Raw genomic sequence first — 21,470 nt, forward strand, 5'->3', positions numbered from 1 at the left:
TGATTTTCTTGATGTATATATTCTCAGTGATTCCTGTTTGAACTTCTATAGGAATCCATGGGAAAGAGCTATGATGGGAGAGCTTACGTTATCACCGGCATGTGGAATCCCAATGCACCAATATTTCTAGCACTTAATGAAGAAACCCCAAAAGGTGAATTTTCTTAAAAGATTCCTTATTATTTGCTTTAAATTTTACATTATTGACAATGTTATTTTGTTGTGTTTTAAAAAAATTCTAGTGCTCATTTAAAATGGAGTTGTTCTTTTTTTGAAGTTCGTTTTCATACTTTATGCATCTATGGGGAAAACCTCAACTATTCAAAAGAATACCCCCCGCGCCTCCCCCCCCCCCAAAGATAAGTGAATTAGTTCTGTTAGATTATGTAGAAAGTATTTGGGCTTGTGTCTCATGTGTCATTATAGAGTTGTTTTATTGGGGGGGAAATGATGGAAAAATATGAAGGAAATGATGAAAGCAAATTCTGGAATTTTGCATATCTTTAATAAATATTTTAACTTTTTAAATTATATTATAGATTATTTATGCTTTTTCAGTTATTAATTATTTGTACCAGTTTTTTGACCTTTGGGATCTTAATAATGCATATTAAGGATTTCATTTGTGGCAAACACTTTTTTCCTAGTTGTTTACTGTTTTGTTTTGTTTAACATGTCTAGTGTTGAACAGAATTTGTAAATGGTAAATGGTCACATTTGTCGTTTTTCCCATTGTGTTTATTTTTATTTCTACTTTATCCAGATAGCTGTTAATTGCCTATGTTTTTTGCCCCTTCACCATCTGCCTTTAACTAAAATTTAAAATTTCACCAAATGATTTATAATCTTACACTAAATGCTTTACTGTCATGCAACCGATAATTTATATTGAGAAAATAATGGATCAGTTTGTTTGATCTTTAGTCTTGCATTCGTTAGTTTATGCCACAGTAGACTTTTGGTTAAAAACAGGAGCATTAGTGAATACTGATATAGAAATATGATATATTAATGAAGAACATTAAAACAATAATTATTCTCAAATTTCCTTAGAGTATTTACCAGTGCCATAAATTGCATGCATTTGATCACATATTGAGCTGTCTATTTCCAAATGAGGGCTAAAAAGAGAGAAAAATAATGATGATTATATAAAATTTAGCTTTTCATATATTAGGAATAAATAATATTTACACCCACAGTTTGTTATTTCTGGACACAGGCTTGTAAATACCAACTTGTAAACTTCTTTTCTTATAATTTTTCAGAAAGAAAACACAAAAATGAGAAAAATAAGCTGGTTGATAATTTTGAAGAATAGAGTATTGGAATTTCAAAAAATAAGTTTATGAAAGCAGTTTTTATTTTTTTAAATGTAATATAAAGTTCAGTTTCATTTCGTATTTTAATACACATTTGGTCCTCAAATAAAAGACAATATAGCCTAAAATTTGTTCTATTAAAAATAAGCTTTATGTAGTACTATATTACAGTAATCTTCTGAGCCAAAGATAATGTATTTTAAGTTTAAAATCCTTTCGTATGCCACACAAAAGTATTCACCTGATTTCTAAAATTTCCAAATGGTGCTCTTGAGATTATAAATTACACAGAGGATTCATGAATCATAGTTTGGTTTTTACAGAAGAGGATGAGGCCCTGAGAAATGTCTTGGATCTTTTCATTACACCAATTTATGAATTATATTCAATGTTTTGTATTATTCTCTCTTACTCCTCTACATTACTTCTCTTAGACTTTAAGGTCTTCTGGTTCAAGTACAATGTCTAGAGAATCCTAGTTTCTGTTGAATTGACAGATTGAATGCTGTATTTAGTAAGAATGTAATACAGTTTTTGTTGAATTTGATGATATTAATAAAAGTGTAGTTGATGAGTATAAATATTGTATAATGTTTTAAAAAAAACTATTGATGGTTTCTTCTAGTCGTGGGCTTGGTTATTTGATCTTTAACTGAGAACTGAAAATGGTGGGCAAAATAAATTTTAAAAATATTTTAAAGTAACGAAGAAATGACAAAATGGTATGGAATAACCAACCCACAGGTTCAAAAACCTCAATGAATCTCAAGCCATGTAAATAAAATGAAATACATATTTCAATCTATCATTGTGAAACTGAAGAAAACCAGTAGACATGGGCCTAGAAGATTCTAGATTCAAATTAACGAAAAGCTGTGGCCTAGTAAATATTTAAAATAGTAATAACTGAAAATTTGAATGATAACACTATTCTGTTGTCCAAAAGCACTTGCCAGGACTCTGAGATATATGTATGTCTCAGCACAGAACTATTTCATTAGAGCTTTGATCAGTGATTTTCCTGAGGGTAAATTTTTATTGTGGACAGTACGAGTGCTGACAAATCTCCAGGGACTTCACTTAAAGCATATAACATTGAAAAATTCATTTTAATAACGTTTTCCTATACAGTTTAACATAGTGAAAGTTGAGCATCTCTTCTGATTTTATGATCTTTCCCAAGCAACTCATCAAACAAACATAATTTCCAGTATCTTTTATAAGATGAAAGGGAAAATCTTAGTGATTTTCCAGAGGTTTTCTGGGAAATCTGAAAGATAGTTTTAGTGTAAAAGACATCTTGAAAATTTTATTTTACTTATTTTTTATATTAAGGACCTGATTTTGGGAAGGAAAAATTAAAATTCTCAGAGGAGATTGGACACTTGATTAAGATAGGATCATGTGTGTTGAGAAACATACTTGGAATACTTGGTTACCTGTTTAAGCCAAGTGACAATAAAACGTTTAAAGTTAAACATAGACCATAACATGATTGTGAAGAACTTTAGTTCTTTCATAAGTGGGAAAACTTTGTTCCTTAAATAATTAAGGAATAATAAAGCCAACGTAAAACACAGAACCCTTGTACTACAGATAAGCGAGTGTACATGACGGTGGCAGTGGATATGGTGGTCACGGAGGTGGTGGAACCTGTCCGCTTTCTCCTGGAGACAGTAGTACGTGTGTACCCTGCAAATGAGCGATTTTGGTATTTCAGCCGAAAGACTTTCACGGAGACATTCTTCATGAGGTTGAAACAGGTAGGACCTTTTGTTCTTTTCACATAACAATATATATATATTTTTCTACCATTCTCTTTTAATACCAAGATATTTCTTTAAGTAGCAATAAAAAGCAATAAAATTCCTCAAATAATCAAATGATATGTTGAGTCAGCCACTAGAGTATTTGAAAAATCCACATCTATGTAATGTAAGTTAAAAAAAAAAACAGCTTGTGTAATAAATTATGTAATTTTTTTTTTAGAGACCTGTAATGTGTGCCTATAAAGTGTCAACATACTTAATAGAAATATTGATTCTACATCTAAAACAACTTTTCTTCTTTTTACATACAATTATTTAAAACCAAAAAGACAGAGCACAGAAATATCATATCTTTGTAAAGTTATAATGAAAAATTTTCAAGTATACCTAATTGTCATAGTTATTTCTACCTATAATATATGATTATATTGTTTGACTTGTCAGTAAGGTTATAAAATTATTTTGATATTAAATAAGCAAAATTAGGGTTTCTATCACATCCCTAAATTAGGCAGTGTTAGTAGGTAATAATTTAATAAATACATAATTTTGTTTTGTAGTGTTCCTGAAAAAGGTAACAGTGAAAAATAATTTGAATTCTAATAGTGTCTGTTTTGTGAAATCAGGGTAAAATGCTCTATTTGAATAATGGAAATCCTTCATATACTGTTTAGTACTCCCACTCTCCCAAGCTTAAGATGCTTGCTGATTTATATACTATAATATGCAAAATGTAAAAGCAAGCATTGGCACAGTGAACAAATACAGAAGCCACTTATCCATATAAAAAATCTTGTCATATAAAATAACTCAGGATTCATAAACTAGATGCTTGAAATTATTGTGGTTTTCATCTTTCATAAAATTATTAGAGCTGTGGTTTGACACAATTTTTATTACTGTATAGACTATTTTCTGTAGCATATTCTAATGAAGATTATATGAAAAATATTCAAAATTTTAGTCTCCTGGGAATGTTTTCATATATTATTATGAGATATTTTCCTCCTTCCCCTCTTTTCTTCTTTTCTTTCCTTTTTTTTAGTAGCTTAATTGTTGTGACTATCAATTCATTTGTCATTTTGAGCCAAAGGATTATTCAAAGTTGCATAAGAGTGAATAAAGGAGCTGTATAGAGAGTGGTTGTCATTCTTTTAGTGACAATTAATAGATTATTGTGATGTGAACACTTCCTCCTTGAGACCTAAGAAGTTAACTTTTTGCCAAAAAAATTAGCTTTCCCCTATATATATATGGCAAGAGAAACAAGAGTGCTAGAATTTATAGATTTATATGTTTCTAAAATATATATTAGAGTGGATTTTTATTATGAAAGGTTATTTTCATCTTTTTAAAACTGCTGATGTTGAGTGACTGAGTGTTAAGTACTATGAGAATTTTCTTAGCAGTAAAACATTAAAAATACTACATGAGGCCATTTCATAGGAATTAAAAAAATTAAATTAGATTCAGTTGTAGTATTTAGCTCTACTAAATATGAGACTGATTTAAATGAGTATCAAATATGATGAAGATGGTTTCTAATTTTAGTGGTATAATCCATGTTCAAGAAAAAGTGTGGAAAGCTATGGAAAATGGGTTGTTGACTGGTTTACATATAAAGACATACCTGCCCTGAGCAGAAATAACAAAATATGAAAATACTGAAATCTAGAGAAGTTAAATGAATTATCAAAATTTATATGGATAATTATTGCAAAAGTATTGATTTCAAGCATCTCTTCTTGTGCTTATTGTTCATTTATATATATTTATTATAAAATATCCAAATTTTTTGCCCACTTTTTGTCTTCTTGAGTTGTAAGAGTTATTTATATATTCTGAATGTTTTTTGCCAGATACATGTATTCTAAATATTGCCCCCCCAACAATGGCTTACCTTTTTGTTTGCTTAACAATGCCTTTTGAAGAGCTAAAATTTTTAGTTTTAATTATCATATTTATCAACATTTTATTATTTGTGCTTTTTGTGTCACATCTAACAAATTTTTGCCTACCTCAAGATTGTGAAGGTGCTCTCATGTTTTTTTCTAGAGTTTTTATAGTTTTCAGCCTTATGATCCATTTTGAGTTAATTTTTATGTATGGCATGAAATAAGGCTCAAGGTCCTCGTCCCATCTCTCTCTCATATAGATATACAGTTGTTCCATCATTATTTATTGAAAAGACGGTCTTTTATCTATTGAATTATCTTGTCACCTTTGTCTGAAATTAATTGACCATAGATATGTAGGTCTGTTTCCTGAACAGAGTGGTATTCTGTTCCATTGATCTTTAGGTCTGTTCTTATACTGATACCACACAGTCCTGATCACTATAACTTTATAGTATATTTTAAAATCTGGTGTCATAAATGTTTCAACCTTTTTCTTTTTCAAAATTGTTTTGTCTGTTCCATGTTCTTTGCATTTTCATTTGGATTTTAGGATTAGTTGTCACTTTGTAGAAAAACGTCTGCCCAGATTTGGATTGAGGTTGCCTTGTATCTGTATATCACTTTGGGAAGAGTTACCATCTCAACAACATGGAGTCCTCTAGTCAGTGAATATGGCATATCTCATGGTATTTCATTCCATTTATTTAGCTCTTCTTTAGTTTCTCTCAGTAATGTTATGTCGTTTTCAGTATATGAGTTTCACACATATTTTGTTAAATTTATCTCTATTCCATGTTTTTGTACAGCTAAAAATTGTATTTTAAGAAATTTTAGTTTTTGTTCACTGCTGGAATATAAATTAACATTTGATTTTTGTATATTGACTTTATTTCCTGCAACCTTGCTAATAAGTTCACTTATTAGTTTTTATAGATCCCTTAGGGTTGACCATATACATGATCATGTTGTCAATATATAAAGACAGTTTGTTTTCCAATCTTTGTTTCCAGTCTGAATGCTTTAATTTCTTTTTCTTGCCTTGCTGAGTTTGTTTTCCCATGAACAGTGTTAGATTTTTATCAAATGTTTTTTCTGCATGTATTGAAGTTTTCGCTTATTTTCCCATTATTATGTTGAATGACATTCATTGATTTTTTTTCAAATGTTAAGCCAACCTTTCTTTCTTTAGGTTAAGCCCCACTTGTCCTAATACCATGATGGTATTCTTTTTATATGTCAGTCATGAAAATATTCCTTTTATATATAGCTAGATTTGAATTAGTAATATTTTATTAATTATTTTTTTGTCTATTTTCATGAAGGTTATTGGTCTGTAGTTTTCTTGTAATGTCTTTTTCAGGTTTTAGTGTTAGTGTAATATTGTCCTCACGAAATAAATTAGAAGTTGTTTCTTCTATTTGCTTGAGGAATTTATCTGAGATTATATTATTTCTTCCTTAAATGTTGGATAGAATTCACCATGAAACCATCTGGGCCTGTAGTTTACTTTGTGGGGAAGCTTTTAGTTATGAATTTAATTTCTTTAGTAGATATCATGTTTTGTTTATTATTTTTATTTATTCTTCAACGATTGTTGGTGATTTGTATCTTTCAAGGAATTTTCCATTTAATCAAGAATATTTAATTTACTGCTTAAAATATTGCCTTCTTTTCTCTTTTCTTTTCTTTTCTTTTCTATGTCTTTAGATCTGTAGGGTCTTCTTTTATTCCTGATATTGGTAATTTATGTTTTCTCTCTTGTTTTTTTTTAGTCAGCTTAGATAGAGGTTTATTAATTTTATTGACTTTTTTCCCACCCCAAAGAACCAGATTTTGAGTTCATTGATTTCCCTGTTGTTTTTCTGTTTCTCTTATGTTGATTCCTTTTTTTTTTTTTTTGAGGATGATTAGCCCTGAGCTAACATCTGCTGCCAATCCTCCTCTTTTTTGCTGAGGACGACTGGCCCTGAGCTAACGTCTGTGCCCATCTTCCTCTGCTTTATATGTGGGATGCCTTCCACAGCATGGCTTGACAAGTGGTGCCATGTCCGCACCCAGGATCCAAACCAGCGAACTCTGGGCCGCCGAAGCGGAATGTGTGAACTTAACCTCTGCACTACTGGGCCAGGCCCTATTGATTCCTTTTGTTTTCTGTGTTATTTCCTTCTTTTTTTTTTTTCTGCTTTGGATTTAACTTGTTTTTCTTTTTCTAGTTTCTTCATGTGAAGATTGTCAGTGCTTTTTTTTCTAATGCCTTTTCATTTTTAAGGTTATAACTTTCCCTTTAACAACTGCTTTACCTGCACCTTTAAAACTTGATATTTTATATATTTGTTTGATTTGAAATATTTTCCAATTTCTTGTGTTATTTCTTCTGTAATGTATGGGTTGTTTAGAAGTGTATTGTTTAATTTCCAACTACTTGTGAATTTTCCAGATATCTTTCTACTATTGATTTCTAATTTTGTTTCATTTTGATCAGAGAACATCTCTGTGTGATTTGAATCCTTTTAAGTTGTTGAGACTTACTTTATGACCCAGTATATGACCTATCTTGGTGAATGTTCTAAGAGTACTTGTAATGTGTATTCTGCAGTTGTGTTGAGTGGGGTGTTCTGTAAATGTCAATTATGTTAAATTCTATGATAAGGTTTCTCTGTGATCTCTACTCAGTACTCTGTATATTCATTGAGATCTCTCTCTTTTTGTTGGAAGGAACAACAACAACTTCTAGGACTATTACTATAAGTAGTAGTAGAGTTTACTACATGCTGTACATGTTTCTAAGCATTTTGCATGGATTAACCTATTTTATCCTCAGTGTGACTCTATTGAGGTATAGATACCATTATTATCCCCATTTTTCAGATAAGCAGTTAGGCAGTGGAAGGTTATTAGGTCATACACCAGGAATTAAAACCCAAGTAGTTTCGCCTTAAAACTTATCTTTGTGAATGTTTATAGGAAATGGAAAATATGCTAGTTGTAGCATTAAAATTGGGATTTTTTTTTCCCTGAAAACTTTTCCATATGAGTACTGGTCATTTTTGCTGTATTTCACTTCAACTTGTCTTTTCTTTACTTGCATAGTCTTTGACTGTTGACATCACTAATTACTTTAGATATACAATATGTGAAGAGTTTATAAAGTAAATCTAAGAACTTGTAATATTTGAAACATTGGCAGTGTACCTACTGTTACTCCTCTAAGAATACAGGCTCTTAGCTGCTGAGGTTCAGTGATGCTGATCTGGGAAGAGCGCTCTGCTTGTATGGAGTCATTAACTGCTTGCCGAAAAGATTCCCTGCTCCAAAAGCATTTCTAAGACTAATGAACATCTGGTATTTTACTATTAGATGCTGATTTCTCTGCCTTAAAGTTTGCTACCTGTTAAAAACTTCAATATCCCCAGGAAATAGACCTTAGTAACTTGGACCAGTCATGTTGTCTTCATTGTTAATGAGTTAATAAAATTCTTTTCTTAGGCTAGGTTTTATTAGGGGTCAAGATTAAGAAATTAGGAGCATTCCTGCTTGATTCCTTACTAAATTGAGGAGGGAGGGCCAAAAGTCTGTACCACTTATTTTATAGTTTTGCTGAGATGCCAGTATTCATTTTAGAAATGACTTTTAGTGCTTAGTTTAGTTTATTAAACATTTATTGAATGCCTACAACATGATAGGCATTGTGCTAGGTGTTGAGGATACATGAATGAATAATATATACTCTCTGTCTTTAAGGAGTGAAGAATGTAGTGGTAAAACTATTATACTACTAGATCATACATGCAACGGGAGAAGTATATGCAAAGTGCAGAAGTGGTACTCACTAATCACATTTACCACTTGGATTGAAGTCAGACTCCCTAAAGTTGTATACCCAGCTTACCATTTCCTAGATGTTTAACCTTAGGTAAGATACTCCTCGTCTCTGAATTGGGGATTTTTATTATACCACCTCATAGAACTGTTAAAAGAAAACCCTGTTTCCATTACCACTATTCAAACCACTTTAGTTCTGACACCAGATTGGTGGGTGTTTTTTGCATACTAATCAATTCTCCAGATCTGGACACCAACTAGATATTCTACAATTCAATTATGACACTAACTACCTGGAGTTAGCGCAGACCCCATAGATTAAGGGCTCAGTCCCACAAGACTATCTCCTGCCCCCACTCAGGAACCAATCTCAAGTCCAGTCCTTGTTGCCTGTGCTTCAGATCAATCGGCTATAAAATGGCTATAAATTGGCTATAAGTCGGCTATAAATCATCACAACCCCCTCCTCAGTTTTGATAATTTGCTAGAATGGCTCACAGAACTGAAGGAAACAGTTTACTTAGTAGATTAATTGTTTATTATAAAAGGATACAACTCAGAAACAGCCAGTTGGAAGATATGTATAGGAGACATATCTTCTCCAGGCCTGCCACCCTCCCAGCATCTCCACGTGTTTGCCAACCCAGAAGCTGTCTGAACCCCTTCATGTAGGGTTTTTTATGGAAGCTTCTTTATGTAGGCACAATTGATTAAATCCATTGGTCATTAGTGATTAACCCAAGTACCAACCCTTTTCCCCTCCCTGGAGTTTGGCAGATGGGGATGAAAATTCCAACCCTCTAATCATATGGTTGATTTCCCTGACATCCAGCCCCCATCATTAAGGGCTTTCTAAAAGTCACCTCATTAACTTAAATTCAGGTGTGGTTGAAAGGGACTTGTAATGAATAAGAGAAGATACTTTTTTCCCCTTTATTGTTCTGGAACTATTTCAGAAACTGGGGACAAAACCCAAATATTATAATAAAAGTTGTTCCTTTCACCTTTATCGTATGGAACTGTTTCAGGAACCAGGATGAAGACCAAAATATGTTTTTCTTATTATATCACAATATCACACTTGTCATGATGAATAAATATGAATTCATGTCAGGCCCTTTAGAACAGTGCTTGTCACCTGGTAAATGCTCAATAAATGTTAGTTAGCTATTATTGTTATTATTAATGGTAACTGACTACTTGTTTATCTTCTATCTAGTCTATGTTCTTTTTGGGCAGAGTCCTTTTTGTCTTCAGTCTAAAATGAATGAGTGAATGAATTAATAAATGAATAATTCTGGTAGAAAGGTCAGGCTTTTGAAGTGTGACAAGGCACAGTGTGTCAATCAGAGACAATAGTTGAGTAAATTCATGAAATTAGATATTGATGAAGCATCAGTGGATATGGTGGGTAATTACTCTAAGTAGGTCATTACCATGTTTAGGAATTTAGAGACTTTATCCTCAAGCTGGGAGAATTTTAAGCTTTAAATGACACAAAATTTATACTTGAGAAAGGTCACTCTGACAGCATGAAAATGATGTTGATACTGGAGGCAATAAATAGGAAGTAAGAAGGCTATTGTGGCCAAGATGAGAAATGATGGTGGCCTGAAGAAAGGCTGTTGTAGTGGGGATAGTAGAAAAGATGAATTTGAGAGACATTAGGGACGTGAAAATCAACAAGATTTGGTGTTTGATTTGATGTGAGGTTGAGGGAAAACAAGGAGGCTAGGATTACTTCCAGGTGTTTTTTGATCCTCTTGATTGAGAAAAATTTTGAGGCTTATAATGAAAGCTAGTGGAGTTTCAGATATGCTGAATTTAATGTTCCTGTGGGACTCCCAGGTTTAGTAAGCAGTTGAGTATTTGTATCCTAAGCTTGGGAAATAAAGATTTTTAGGAGTGGTTAATACTTGAGAAATGTGAATAGGAGTAGATAAAATCACCCATAGTTCAAGTGTTGAATGAGGAGTGAAGAGGGCTAAGCACGTATCCTTGGGAAATACAGACATTTAAAAGATGGGCAGAAGAGGAGAATTGAGTCAAGTGAATGTAAAAGAGTAAGCACAGATCTAGGCGTAAAATCACAAGAGCATGAGTTCAGGAGAGGCGAGAGAGGAAATTATTTCCAGTAGGAGAGAGTGTCTGCAGCATCAATTACTGCAGGGAGGTTAATGAGGAATTTGATCGGTAAATGAGAGACAGTGATTTTGGACTCCAAGACTTGGACAATTTCAGAGAAGTATTGGGGCAGAAGTCAGACTGCAGTTGATTGAGGCCCCCCGCTCCCCTGTGCAACCGGGGACAAAGAGATGCTGGGTACAAATCCAAAGTATTAGGGTACATTTTACTTATATGTAAAATCAGACTTTTGAGAAAATTCAATCTCTCTATTTTTCCTGGGTTTGGAAGCCAAACCCTTCTGCTAAGGATACTAGTGAGTGAGCACCTTACCAAGCATGGAATCAAGTGCTGAAAACCTTTTGTTGCCAACGTTTAGAGGAATGGCATAGCGGATATTTTAAAAGTAAACTAATTTCTTTCTGCTGAAATGGTATAGTTAAGAAATTATGTACAAACTTGCAACTAGTAGACAAAAAAGTTCTGGAGATCCAATTCATAGTGTAGTGATTATAGTTATAATCAAGCATTATAAACTTTGAAGTTGCTAAGAGACTGGATCATAAAAGTTCTCACCACAAAAAAAAAAAAGGTAATTTTGTGAGGTGATAGATGTGTTAGCCAATGCTACAGTGGTAATCATATTGTATTATATAAATGTATCAAATCAACACATTGTACACCTTATACAATGTTAGATGTCAACTATATCTCAATAAAAAAAGAAATTATGCATCACTTGATATTATCTTTTTCTTTTTTAATTTATGGAAGGACTTCCAAAGAAACTGAAAACAAAATTAGAATTTTGGAAAGTTGTCTTGCTTCAAATTTCATGTGCTTATCAAGTCAGTTCAAGGTGGTTTTCTTTTCTTTTCTTTTTTTTTTGAGGAAGATTAGCCCTGAGCTAACTGCTGCCAATCCTCCTCTTTTTGCTGAGGAACACTGGCCCTGAGCTAACATCTCTGCCCATCTTTCTCCACTTCATATATGGGGCGCCTACCACAGCATGGCTTGCCAAGCGGTGCCATGTCTGCACCTGGGATCTGAACCAGTGAACCCCCGGCTGCTGAAGCGGAACGTGTGCACTTAACTGCTGTGCCACCGGGCCGGACCCTCAAAGTGGTTTTCTAAGTGACAGTTTTAAAGTACCCCAAAATAAAATTCATGTTGGAGATACTCATGACCTACTTAAACTCAAGTTTAAATAAAACTGTGTTAAATAGTGACATCAGCTATTGCTACTCTAATATATTGCTTAAGAAATAATTAAATGAACTATTATGTTTTCCTTTTCCTATTACTGAAAATAAATACTGCACATCCCATCATCCATAAGGTGTTTACTGGCAAGATTCTTTGTTAGGGAACTGATTGGAATACAGTCTTTATAGTAATGTTTTTGTTTTGCTTTGTTTTATAATTTGTAAAATCATAGAATAATTTTATATTCTGCTGGTGGTGTTTAGCCTAAAGGACTATAAGACACTGGGAACATTTAAGTGCTACCTCATCAAATTTGCTCTGTATTGTAGTATAAAGTGTGTCTTATCATGGACCTATATCAAAGGAAAGAAAATTGAATAAAGCAGTATTTCCTTCTGAGTACTGAAATGAAAATCAGTGGTTTATTATATGCCTTCATTGCAAACTTGAGGAATTATTGGTTGAGTGAAAAGGATTGATTCTGAAATATTAGCATTTGAAAATTTGAAATTGTAAGCCAGAAAGGAGAGAATCCTTGCTTACATATGCTCATTAGCAATATGTTTAAAATTTGTTTGTTAAGCAAAGCAAGATGTCAAGCACAATGACTTGGGATTCTTTCATTAGGTATTAGCATTCCTCTCCCTTGTTTCGCTTCTGTGGAGTTTAAGAAAGCATTGCCAAGTGACCTATGAATGAGGAATAGTCCTCTTGTCTAATAACTTGTATTCTTTTACTGTGTGGAAAATTTAACAAATAAAAATAAAAGGCTTATCACCTCCTGGAGAGTAATGTGACAAAGAGAGCTACTTGAGTATGATGGAGAAGTAGCAACATAATTGATAGATAATAATGAAATTTTGCTTATTTCATAGTCAGATGTACTTTCTTTAGGTCCAGATAATATTCTTGCATTTAAGACTATGATGTTACTCTTAAAACACTACTTGTTCAAATTTTGAAATGAAATGATTTCCTATGAACAGAGATAACTGCTTTTGTTCACAATAATGGTGTGCAACATTCTTAGCTGTGTTGTTCCTCATAAAAATGTTTTCTACTTTGTGCTGGTGCCAAAATGTAGTAAAAATTGATAACAGCGAAGTTATTTTAGGCATAAAAGAGTGGAAGCATATGCAGATAGGAGCTTGGAAAATGCAACACTTACTTCAGTGAACTCAATGATCTTTTATTTCATAATTAGGCATATATGAGGATAGAAATTTTCAGGAAAAATAGGAGCAGATTTTAGATGATTAGATGAAGTTATTGTAAAAGAGAGTTCAATTGTCCCTTGAGTTCTTGCTTATTTTGGGAAGGTGTGATAAACAACAAAGAACAATTTGAGGCAGTTTTTTAAGGGGAAAAAACCACGTTATGAAGAAAGAAATGCTTATATAATATTTATTTTAAATATAATCTTAAGAAATGTTATTTACATTAGCTTAGTCTAGGAAATGCAGAGTGTTTTGAGGCCAGCACAGCATATTTTAATGCAGATTGACATTTCTTGAGATACCAAGCGTATGTTGTAGAATTAGTAAGATTTAAATAATTTAAATAATTTCAATTACCATATCTGATTACCATGATGAACAAATTTTCTGAAAAAATTGTTGCAGCTTATGATGAAGATTTTTAAACTGTAATAATAATAAAAAATTATGTTGTGTTTAGTTATTGGAACATCTGGCCTGAAAGACATAATGAATTTTATATTTGGTTGAAAAGAAATCACCTACTCCTGTATAGATATGTACTGTGTATCATGTATTTTAGATTTAGTATATGAAATAAGTGTTTGGAATCTGTATGTGAAATAGATATGTTAGATGAGGCTTGTTCTCAAAAGATAATAAAACATAAATCCTACTAGGAGTCCCTTTATCTCTGTAAGCCTTGGTTTCCTTATTATAAAATAAGAATGTGGACTAATAGTATTACTGGTATTTTTCATCTCTAAAATTCTATGACATTTGAATTAACTACATAATTTTAGCACACATAATTCCATGACTGTTGTAGTCAAGTTAATTCAAAGTTAATTTATGGTATCTGTGGTCCTGGCCACAGTGAGGATAAGATGTTGACAATATAACCCTTACTCCCAGATGATCTCTGTGTCACCTCCTATTAATAAGGAAGTATATAAAAATTACCATTTACAAGGAAGAATATGATAAATAACAAATGAAAATAATATACAAAATGCTGTGGGATTTAGAAAAGGGAGGGACCACAGCAGTAGAGTGACCCAAAGTATTGGTTAAAAGAAGTCCCTTTGAGGAAATATGTGTCATTTTCTGTGAGTACAGCCGAAATTGAGAACAGAGTGTATTTTAGCATATAAGATAATGCCTGTATTATCACATTGTAGACTATAAAGTGAGGCAGAAAGGTAAGCCAAAATATTAATGATTTGATTCTGATACTAGGCATGAGGCTAGTTCCTCATTCTGCCATGTGGTAGTTGTGTCTCTAAACTTAAGCTTCTTCATGTGTAAAATGGAGGTAAAAATAATATTTACTGTGTAGAGTTGTTTGCTTATTTACTTGTTAATTCATTTAATAAACCTTTTTTTAAGTGCCTACTCTGTGACAAATTACTATTGTAGACATTGGGGGTATAGTGGTAAACGCTGCAGATGAGGTCCCTGCTTCATGGTACTTACATTGTAATGTAAGGAGAATACATGGAGGAGATAGGCAGGCAGGCAAATAGATGGCAAGATAGCAGATAGTAACAGAGTGCTTTGATGACTGGGTGGATTCTGGGTAGTCAAGGAAGGCCTCTCTGAGGAGTTGACATTTAAATGTCTGAGGTCTGAGTGACAAGAAGGATCTTCAAGTGATATGAAGATCCAGGGAATGACCTTTCAAGAGAACAGTTAACGCAAAGTCCTAAGACTTGGATGAGCTTGGGTTGTTGTCAGGATTGAATGCTTGCTATCGTTATTATTATTACCATTGTAACTGTTTGTTCTGGAAGATTTCCAGAGTAGCACTAGAATAGGATTGGAAACCACTTTTGCTTCTTAGTTATTCCGGAATGTTACTTGCATATTGTACCACAGTTAGACTGTCTCCTGCCCCAAAGTATTATATCATCTAACCGCACAAAACAGTAACCAGAAGTAACACTTATATTGCGCTTACTGTGCATTGAGCACTATTCTAAGTATTTTACCTGCCTTTGGGGTCTGCTAGGAATAGAATTAGGATTCAGCAAAAAGAGGAGTATCAAGAAACAGGAGAGGGGGGAAGTTACAGTGAAATGAGAGGCAGTCATAATGCCAGAGAGACTAGAAGTGAGACTGTAGGTCAAGTGTTAAGAGGAAAGAAAAACTTCTCTCTTGACAAATCTGTTCTCCAGAGGCCATCTTCCTGTCTTGTGCTTTCAGTTGAGGGATGGTTTGGAGGGAGAAGTCTTGCCTGTAAGAAAAGGGTAGGCTCCAGGTCCTGACAGGAGTTCATAACAGTGATAGGAGCATTGCTGTGAGCTCCTATGGCTTAGAGGAAAGTGAGCCACCTCTTCTTTCTTCTCTAGGAGAGCATGAGCCAGGCTGGAGGTAGAAGAAGCTGCCCTTAGACCCTTGTCCTAACACAGCCTCCTTTAGGCTTGCTTTGGGCTCTATGCTAAATGTAGGTTTAATGTTAACATAATGTTTTTTTACACTCCTCCAAAAGCTCTTTTCCCTTGCTTTCAGGTGCCTTGACATTCTTTTCAGTTGGAGACAATCCATTTACCAATTATTAGAGTTAAAAAGCATAAAAGGAAAATTTTCTTTTAAAGATACATGCTGATTTAAACCTATTTAAATCAAAGTATAATCAGTAAATATCCAAGAGTAACTACGTGAGGAGATGGATGCTAACTAAACTTATTGTGGTAATTATTTTGTAATATATACAATATATCAAATCATTGTGTTGTACACCTTCACCTTATACAATGTTATATGTCAATTATATCTCAATAAAACTGGAAAAAAATAACCAAGAGTTACTGAATAGCAGGAATAACTGTTCTAATTGCAGAAAGATGAAAATTAGTAAGGTTGGAGGGGTACTTATAAGGTTGTGGGAAAATAAAAGGCTGTGGGAGGCAAATGTTCTGCTAACTTTACACTTCTGTTTAGGATTGGCTTTCTTTACCTTCAGTTGTACAGAGGCCAATAGAAGTTCCTTGCAAACTTCTATTTTCCATGTGATTATATATATCTGCATCTTGGTAAGAGTATCTGATTCTGTTATATGATTTATGACTTTTAAACATAGACATTTTTGTTAAAAACAAAAGGTCTTATAGGCAGTAGTTCACAGTTTAGCTTTGCATCAGAATCACTTGTGGCCCTTTAAAAAAAATCCAGATTCCTGGACCCCACCCTAAAGATTCTGACTAGTAGGCATTAGTGTTTAAAATTTTAAAAGCCCAGGTCTGGTTTCCTCATTTATAGCCAGTGTTGAGACCTGTGGCTTCAGAGGATTTATAAGCAGAGATAACAGCATATTATAGTTTGTATTTGATGATAATGTACTATTTTGAAAAAAATTTGAGTTTATTTACGTAAGTTTAATGAATCTTTGTAATGTGATTTAGTCAACCAAATTTATTGAGCACCCACCATGTATTTGCATGTTGCTAAGTGCTATAATTAATTCTAACATGAACCAGGCAATTTATTTTAGAAATACAGATTGATTTTTAGTTATCTAAAAGTATATGGATATTGGCAATAAAAAGTATTTTTTATAAAAAAAATTCCATATTTGAAACTCAATTGCTGGATAGAATGTTTAGGTGTACATGAGATCATGGTAGCAGAGAAAATTATGCTTGTATAGGAAACTAAGTGCAGATGAAATATTTTACCACTATTGTAACACTTTTCCACGATAGCAGAGTTGTGTAGTTGTGACTGAGACTATATTGGCTTGCAAAGCTTAAAATATTTTTATTCTAGCCTTTATAGAAAGAGTTTTTCTACCCCTGACAAAGAAATATATTGTTTGTAAGTAAGAAGAGTTTTATTTTTTCCTTTCCAATCTGTGTGTTATTTCTTTTTCTTGCTTTATTGTACTAGCTAGGACTTCCATACAATGTTGAGTAGGAATGGTGACAGTGTACATCCTTGCTTTGTTCTCAGTCTCAGGAGGAAAGTATTCAGTCTTTTTACCATTAAGTATGATGTTAGTTTCAGGTCTATCATAGATATGCTTTATCAGGTTGAGAAAACTCCCTTGTATTCCTAGTTTACTGAAAATTTTTAACATGAATGAGTGAATGCTGAATTTTCTCAAATGCCTTTTCTGCGTTAATTGATATGATCATGTGGTCCTTCTTCTTTAGTCTGTGGTGGATTACATTGATTTTTCCAATGTTGAACTATCTTTGCGTTTCCCGGATAAACCCCACTGGTTGTGATATATTATTTTGTATATATATTGCTGGATTTGATTTGCTAAATTTGGTTGAGGATTTTTGTTTATAAGGGATATTGGCCTGTGGTTTTCTTTTCTTGTAATAATCTTGTAGATTATTGACTTTTGGATGATTCGTTTCAAATATAAGCACTTATAACTTGACATCTCCCTATATACACTGTTTAGATGTATCCTACTGATTTTGATTTTCTATTTTCATTTTTGTCCTATTCAAAATATTTTCTAATTTGAGCATTCTCCTTTGAATTTGATCCATGGATTATTTAGAAGTGTGTTATTTTATTTCCAAATATTTAGGGATTATTTCAGATATATTTCTGTTGCTGATTTCCAATTTAGTTGTATTATAGTCAGTAAACATATATATGTATTTAGTGAGGAAGATTGGCCCTGAACTAACATCTGTTGCCAATCTTCTTCTCTCTCTTTGTTTTTTTTTTTGGTGAGGAAGATTGGCAACAGACATGCCAATCTTCCTCTTTTTGCTTGAGGAAGATTGTCTCTGAGCCAATATCTGTGGCAGTCTTCCTCTGTTTTCTATGTGGGATGCCACCATAGCATGGCTTGATGAGTGGTGTGTAGGTCTGTGCCCAGGATCCAAACCTGCGAACCCTGGGCCACTGAAGCAGAGCATGCTAACTTAACCACTACGCCACTGGCTGGCCCCCCAATCTTCCTCTTTTTGGTTGAGGAATATTATCCCTGTGGCTTGACAAGGGGTGTGTAGGTCTGTGCCCAGGATCCAAACCTACAAACCCTGGGCCACTGAAGCAGAGTGTGCAGACTTAACCATTACACCTCTGGGCTGTCCCCAAAACATGTTTTTTTGTGATTTCAATTTTTAAAACTTTCTTCAAGTTTGTTTTATACCCAGGAAATGATTTGTCTTGGTTAATGTTCCATGTGCATTTGAGAAGTATGTATCTGCTGTTGTTGGGTGGAGTGGTGTATAAATATCAGATCTTGTTGATGATGATGTTATGTTCTTCTGTAACCTTGCCAAATTTTTGTATACTTTTTGTTTTGATTACTGTGAGAAGAATGTTGAAGTCTCCAATTATAAATGTAGATTTGTCTATCTGCTTTCATTTCTACCAATTTTTACTTTATATATTTGAGACCCTGGTGTTAGGTGCACACACTTATAAGATACTTATGTATTCTTCTTGAATTGGTCCTTTTAACATTGTACAACCTCCTTCTTTATCCCCAGTAATTTCTTGCTTGGTAGTCTACTTTGTCTTACATTAATACAATCTCGTCAGCTTCCTCTTGATTAGTGTTTTCATGATGTATTTTCTTCCCTCATTTTACTTATAACTTGCCTATATCATTGTATTTAAAATAGATTTTTTTCTAGACAGAATGTAGTTGTGTCTTGTTTTTAATATCTCTCTCTGCTGTTTAATCATCATGTTTTGGCTATTTATATTTAATGTAATTATTGATATGTTTGAGTTTAGGTCTACCATTTTATTATTTGTTTTCTGCTTTTCATTTCTCTGTTTCTCCTTTTCTGCTATCTTTTGGATTATTTGGACATTTAGTTAGTGTTTCATTTTTACTGTATTTCTTTATATGATTATTTTAGTGGTTGCTCTAGTGTTTGAGGTCTCTGTTTCTTGAATGTGATAGAAATGCAATAAAAATTGGGTTGGTTTAAATCTAACCGCTTAACTTTTTATGGCCTCTTTTTTTTCTCTATTTTTAATGCAGTGGACAATTTTAACTTTTATTATTTGCTAAGTGATTTGAAAATGTACCTGAAATTTGATTTATGGTTCAGAATTAATTCTTAAAAACAGTGAATAATTAAAATAGTTATATTTTTATAACTTGAAATTATAAATTTTAATTATTATATTTAATCTTCTTAACAATTTGGAGGTGGTATTATTTCCACTTTCTTGATATAGATATTGTGACTCAGTGAAGTTAAGTAATTTGTCTAAGACCGTGCATCTTATTAGTAGTGAAACTTGAGTTCAGACCCAGGTCTGTTTGACTCCAAAATCCATGTGCTTTACCATTAGTCTCGTCATTCATTTCACTGATATTTGTTGAGTACCTACTCTCTGTCAGGTACCATATTATTTCTGATTGAAAATCGACATAGTCCTTGCCCTTATGGTGCTTACTGTCTTGTGGACGAGACAGCCATTAAACAAATAATATGTCTAATTATACTGTAGTAAGTGCAGTGAAGGGGAAGGACGGTATGATGAGAATCAAAAACATGGGGAACTTGGTTTAGATTCTTTGTAGAAGTGAATTAGAGGTAAGAATCCAAGTTAGCAAAGAGCAGGAGGAAAAGCTAAATTGGTGGAGAGAAAAGGATGTCCCAAGTTCTTGAGTTGGAAAAGAATTCAAAGGTTCCAGGAGCGGAGACAAAGCCAGAGTGGCTGGAATGAAGTAACAAACTTTGTGTGTGAGATGAGGCTGGAGAGAGAGAGGCAGGGGTCAGTTTAGGGCTTTGTAGGCCATGCTAAGTTGATTAATTGGCAGTTGCCTTAGTTTTTCCTCCTTAAAAAAAAGGCCATTTAGAATGTAACCATTTATAAGGTAAAAACTATCTGCTTCCATGAATTAGTTGATGAATGTAGCTGGTATCTCTGTACCTCAGTGCAAGGTAATGAATCCTGCGAATCTAGCATCACTTGCTTATCCGTCTGCCCTAGAATCTGTAGTGTCTCAGGTTTCTCTGATAAAAAGAAATTGAATTCTCTCAAAATGGTTAGTAGGTTTGATTGTATTGGTTAAAATAATACTAAAAGAACCATACGTTTAGAATGTCATGTGAAGAAGAATGCATTTTAAAAATTTTCTCAACTTCAGATATGCTGTAGATCAAACATGACATGTTGCTCTTCATTTCAGCTCTTTTTAATGAATGTATGAAATAGTATCTTTCAGTGTTTCTCTTGGATTTCTCATATTGAAACTCATGTTTATATCTTTCTCAGTCTGAGGGAAAAGGCCATACCAATGCTGGAGATGCAATATATGAGGTGGTTAGTCTACAGCGAGAGTCTGAGAAGGAGGAGCCAGTCACTCCTACTAGTGGAGGGGGTCCAATGTCACCCCAGGAGGATGAAGCAGAAGAGGGTAAGAAGTGACCTTATTCAGTTCCCTCTCTTTGTATAGCTGCTTTACTTATAATCCTCAAAGGTATGTCTGTGTGTGCAAGGGGTCGGGTAGGGAGTGGTGATTATTCCTAGTCTCTGCTACTTTAACCTAGCTTCTGCTAGATGCAGGAAAGAATTTGGTTCATTTAGTTCCTTGATTGCATAGTCCCCAGTGTCACTTATGCAACTATTTCAATTTGACAGTCTCACTTTACTGTTTTCCTTCTTATTTTATTTCAGGTATTTTGAAGTGTTTAATGAGAAGTTTCAGATTCTCTCAAGTGTTTTTAGAATTTCAGTGATATGTCATGTCCTACTTCTCATTTGACGTTATTCAGTTTTGACTTGTTTTTTGTTGTTGCCTTATCACTTAACCACTCACTTTTTGGAAATAGCATGTTATCTCCTCTGTTTACTACATGAATGCTGCCGAGAGATGCTAACCAACCTCATGAGAGTCAAACTTCATTTGGCTCTGTGCTCTATACTCTTTTTATAGAAACTAGAGCTAAATGACAATCTTTATTTTAAGCCCTTTATTATCTGCTTATAGGGTAGGGTTTATTAAAAGTAGATTTCTGAATTTGTATCATCTTTGAAAAAAGTGTCTTAGAATTCTCAGTCTCTCTCTCTATGAAACCATAACTGTTTTTGATTGCCATAGAAATAATATTTTAAGTTAATACTTATTGAGTGCTTATTGTATGCTAGATATTATTCTGTGTTACATAAAAAAAATGAAGGTATGATTTAAATATA

The 21,470-nt window shown here is 33.4% G+C and overlaps 1 protein-coding gene across 17 annotated transcripts in view; it reads left to right on the forward strand.

Annotated features, from left to right (window-relative positions):
• Positions 1 to 21,470, forward strand: part of RABGAP1L (RAB GTPase activating protein 1 like) — a 675,876-nt gene that overhangs the window by 111,405 nt on the left and 543,001 nt on the right. For all 17 annotated transcript variants that reach the window (XM_070590936.1, XM_070590944.1, XM_070590948.1 and 14 more), the window contains 3 exons: positions 52 to 154; positions 2,919 to 3,085; positions 20,550 to 20,691. In XM_070590936.1, coding sequence (XP_070447037.1) covers positions 52 to 154; positions 2,919 to 3,085; positions 20,550 to 20,691 — 412 coding nt within the window. The remainder of the gene's footprint in view (positions 1 to 51; positions 155 to 2,918; positions 3,086 to 20,549; positions 20,692 to 21,470) is intronic.

Source organism: Equus przewalskii, chromosome 23, assembly GCF_037783145.1.
Source record: "Equus przewalskii isolate Varuska chromosome 23, EquPr2, whole genome shotgun sequence".
NCBI classification, from domain to species: Eukaryota; Metazoa; Chordata; class Mammalia; order Perissodactyla; family Equidae; genus Equus; species Equus przewalskii.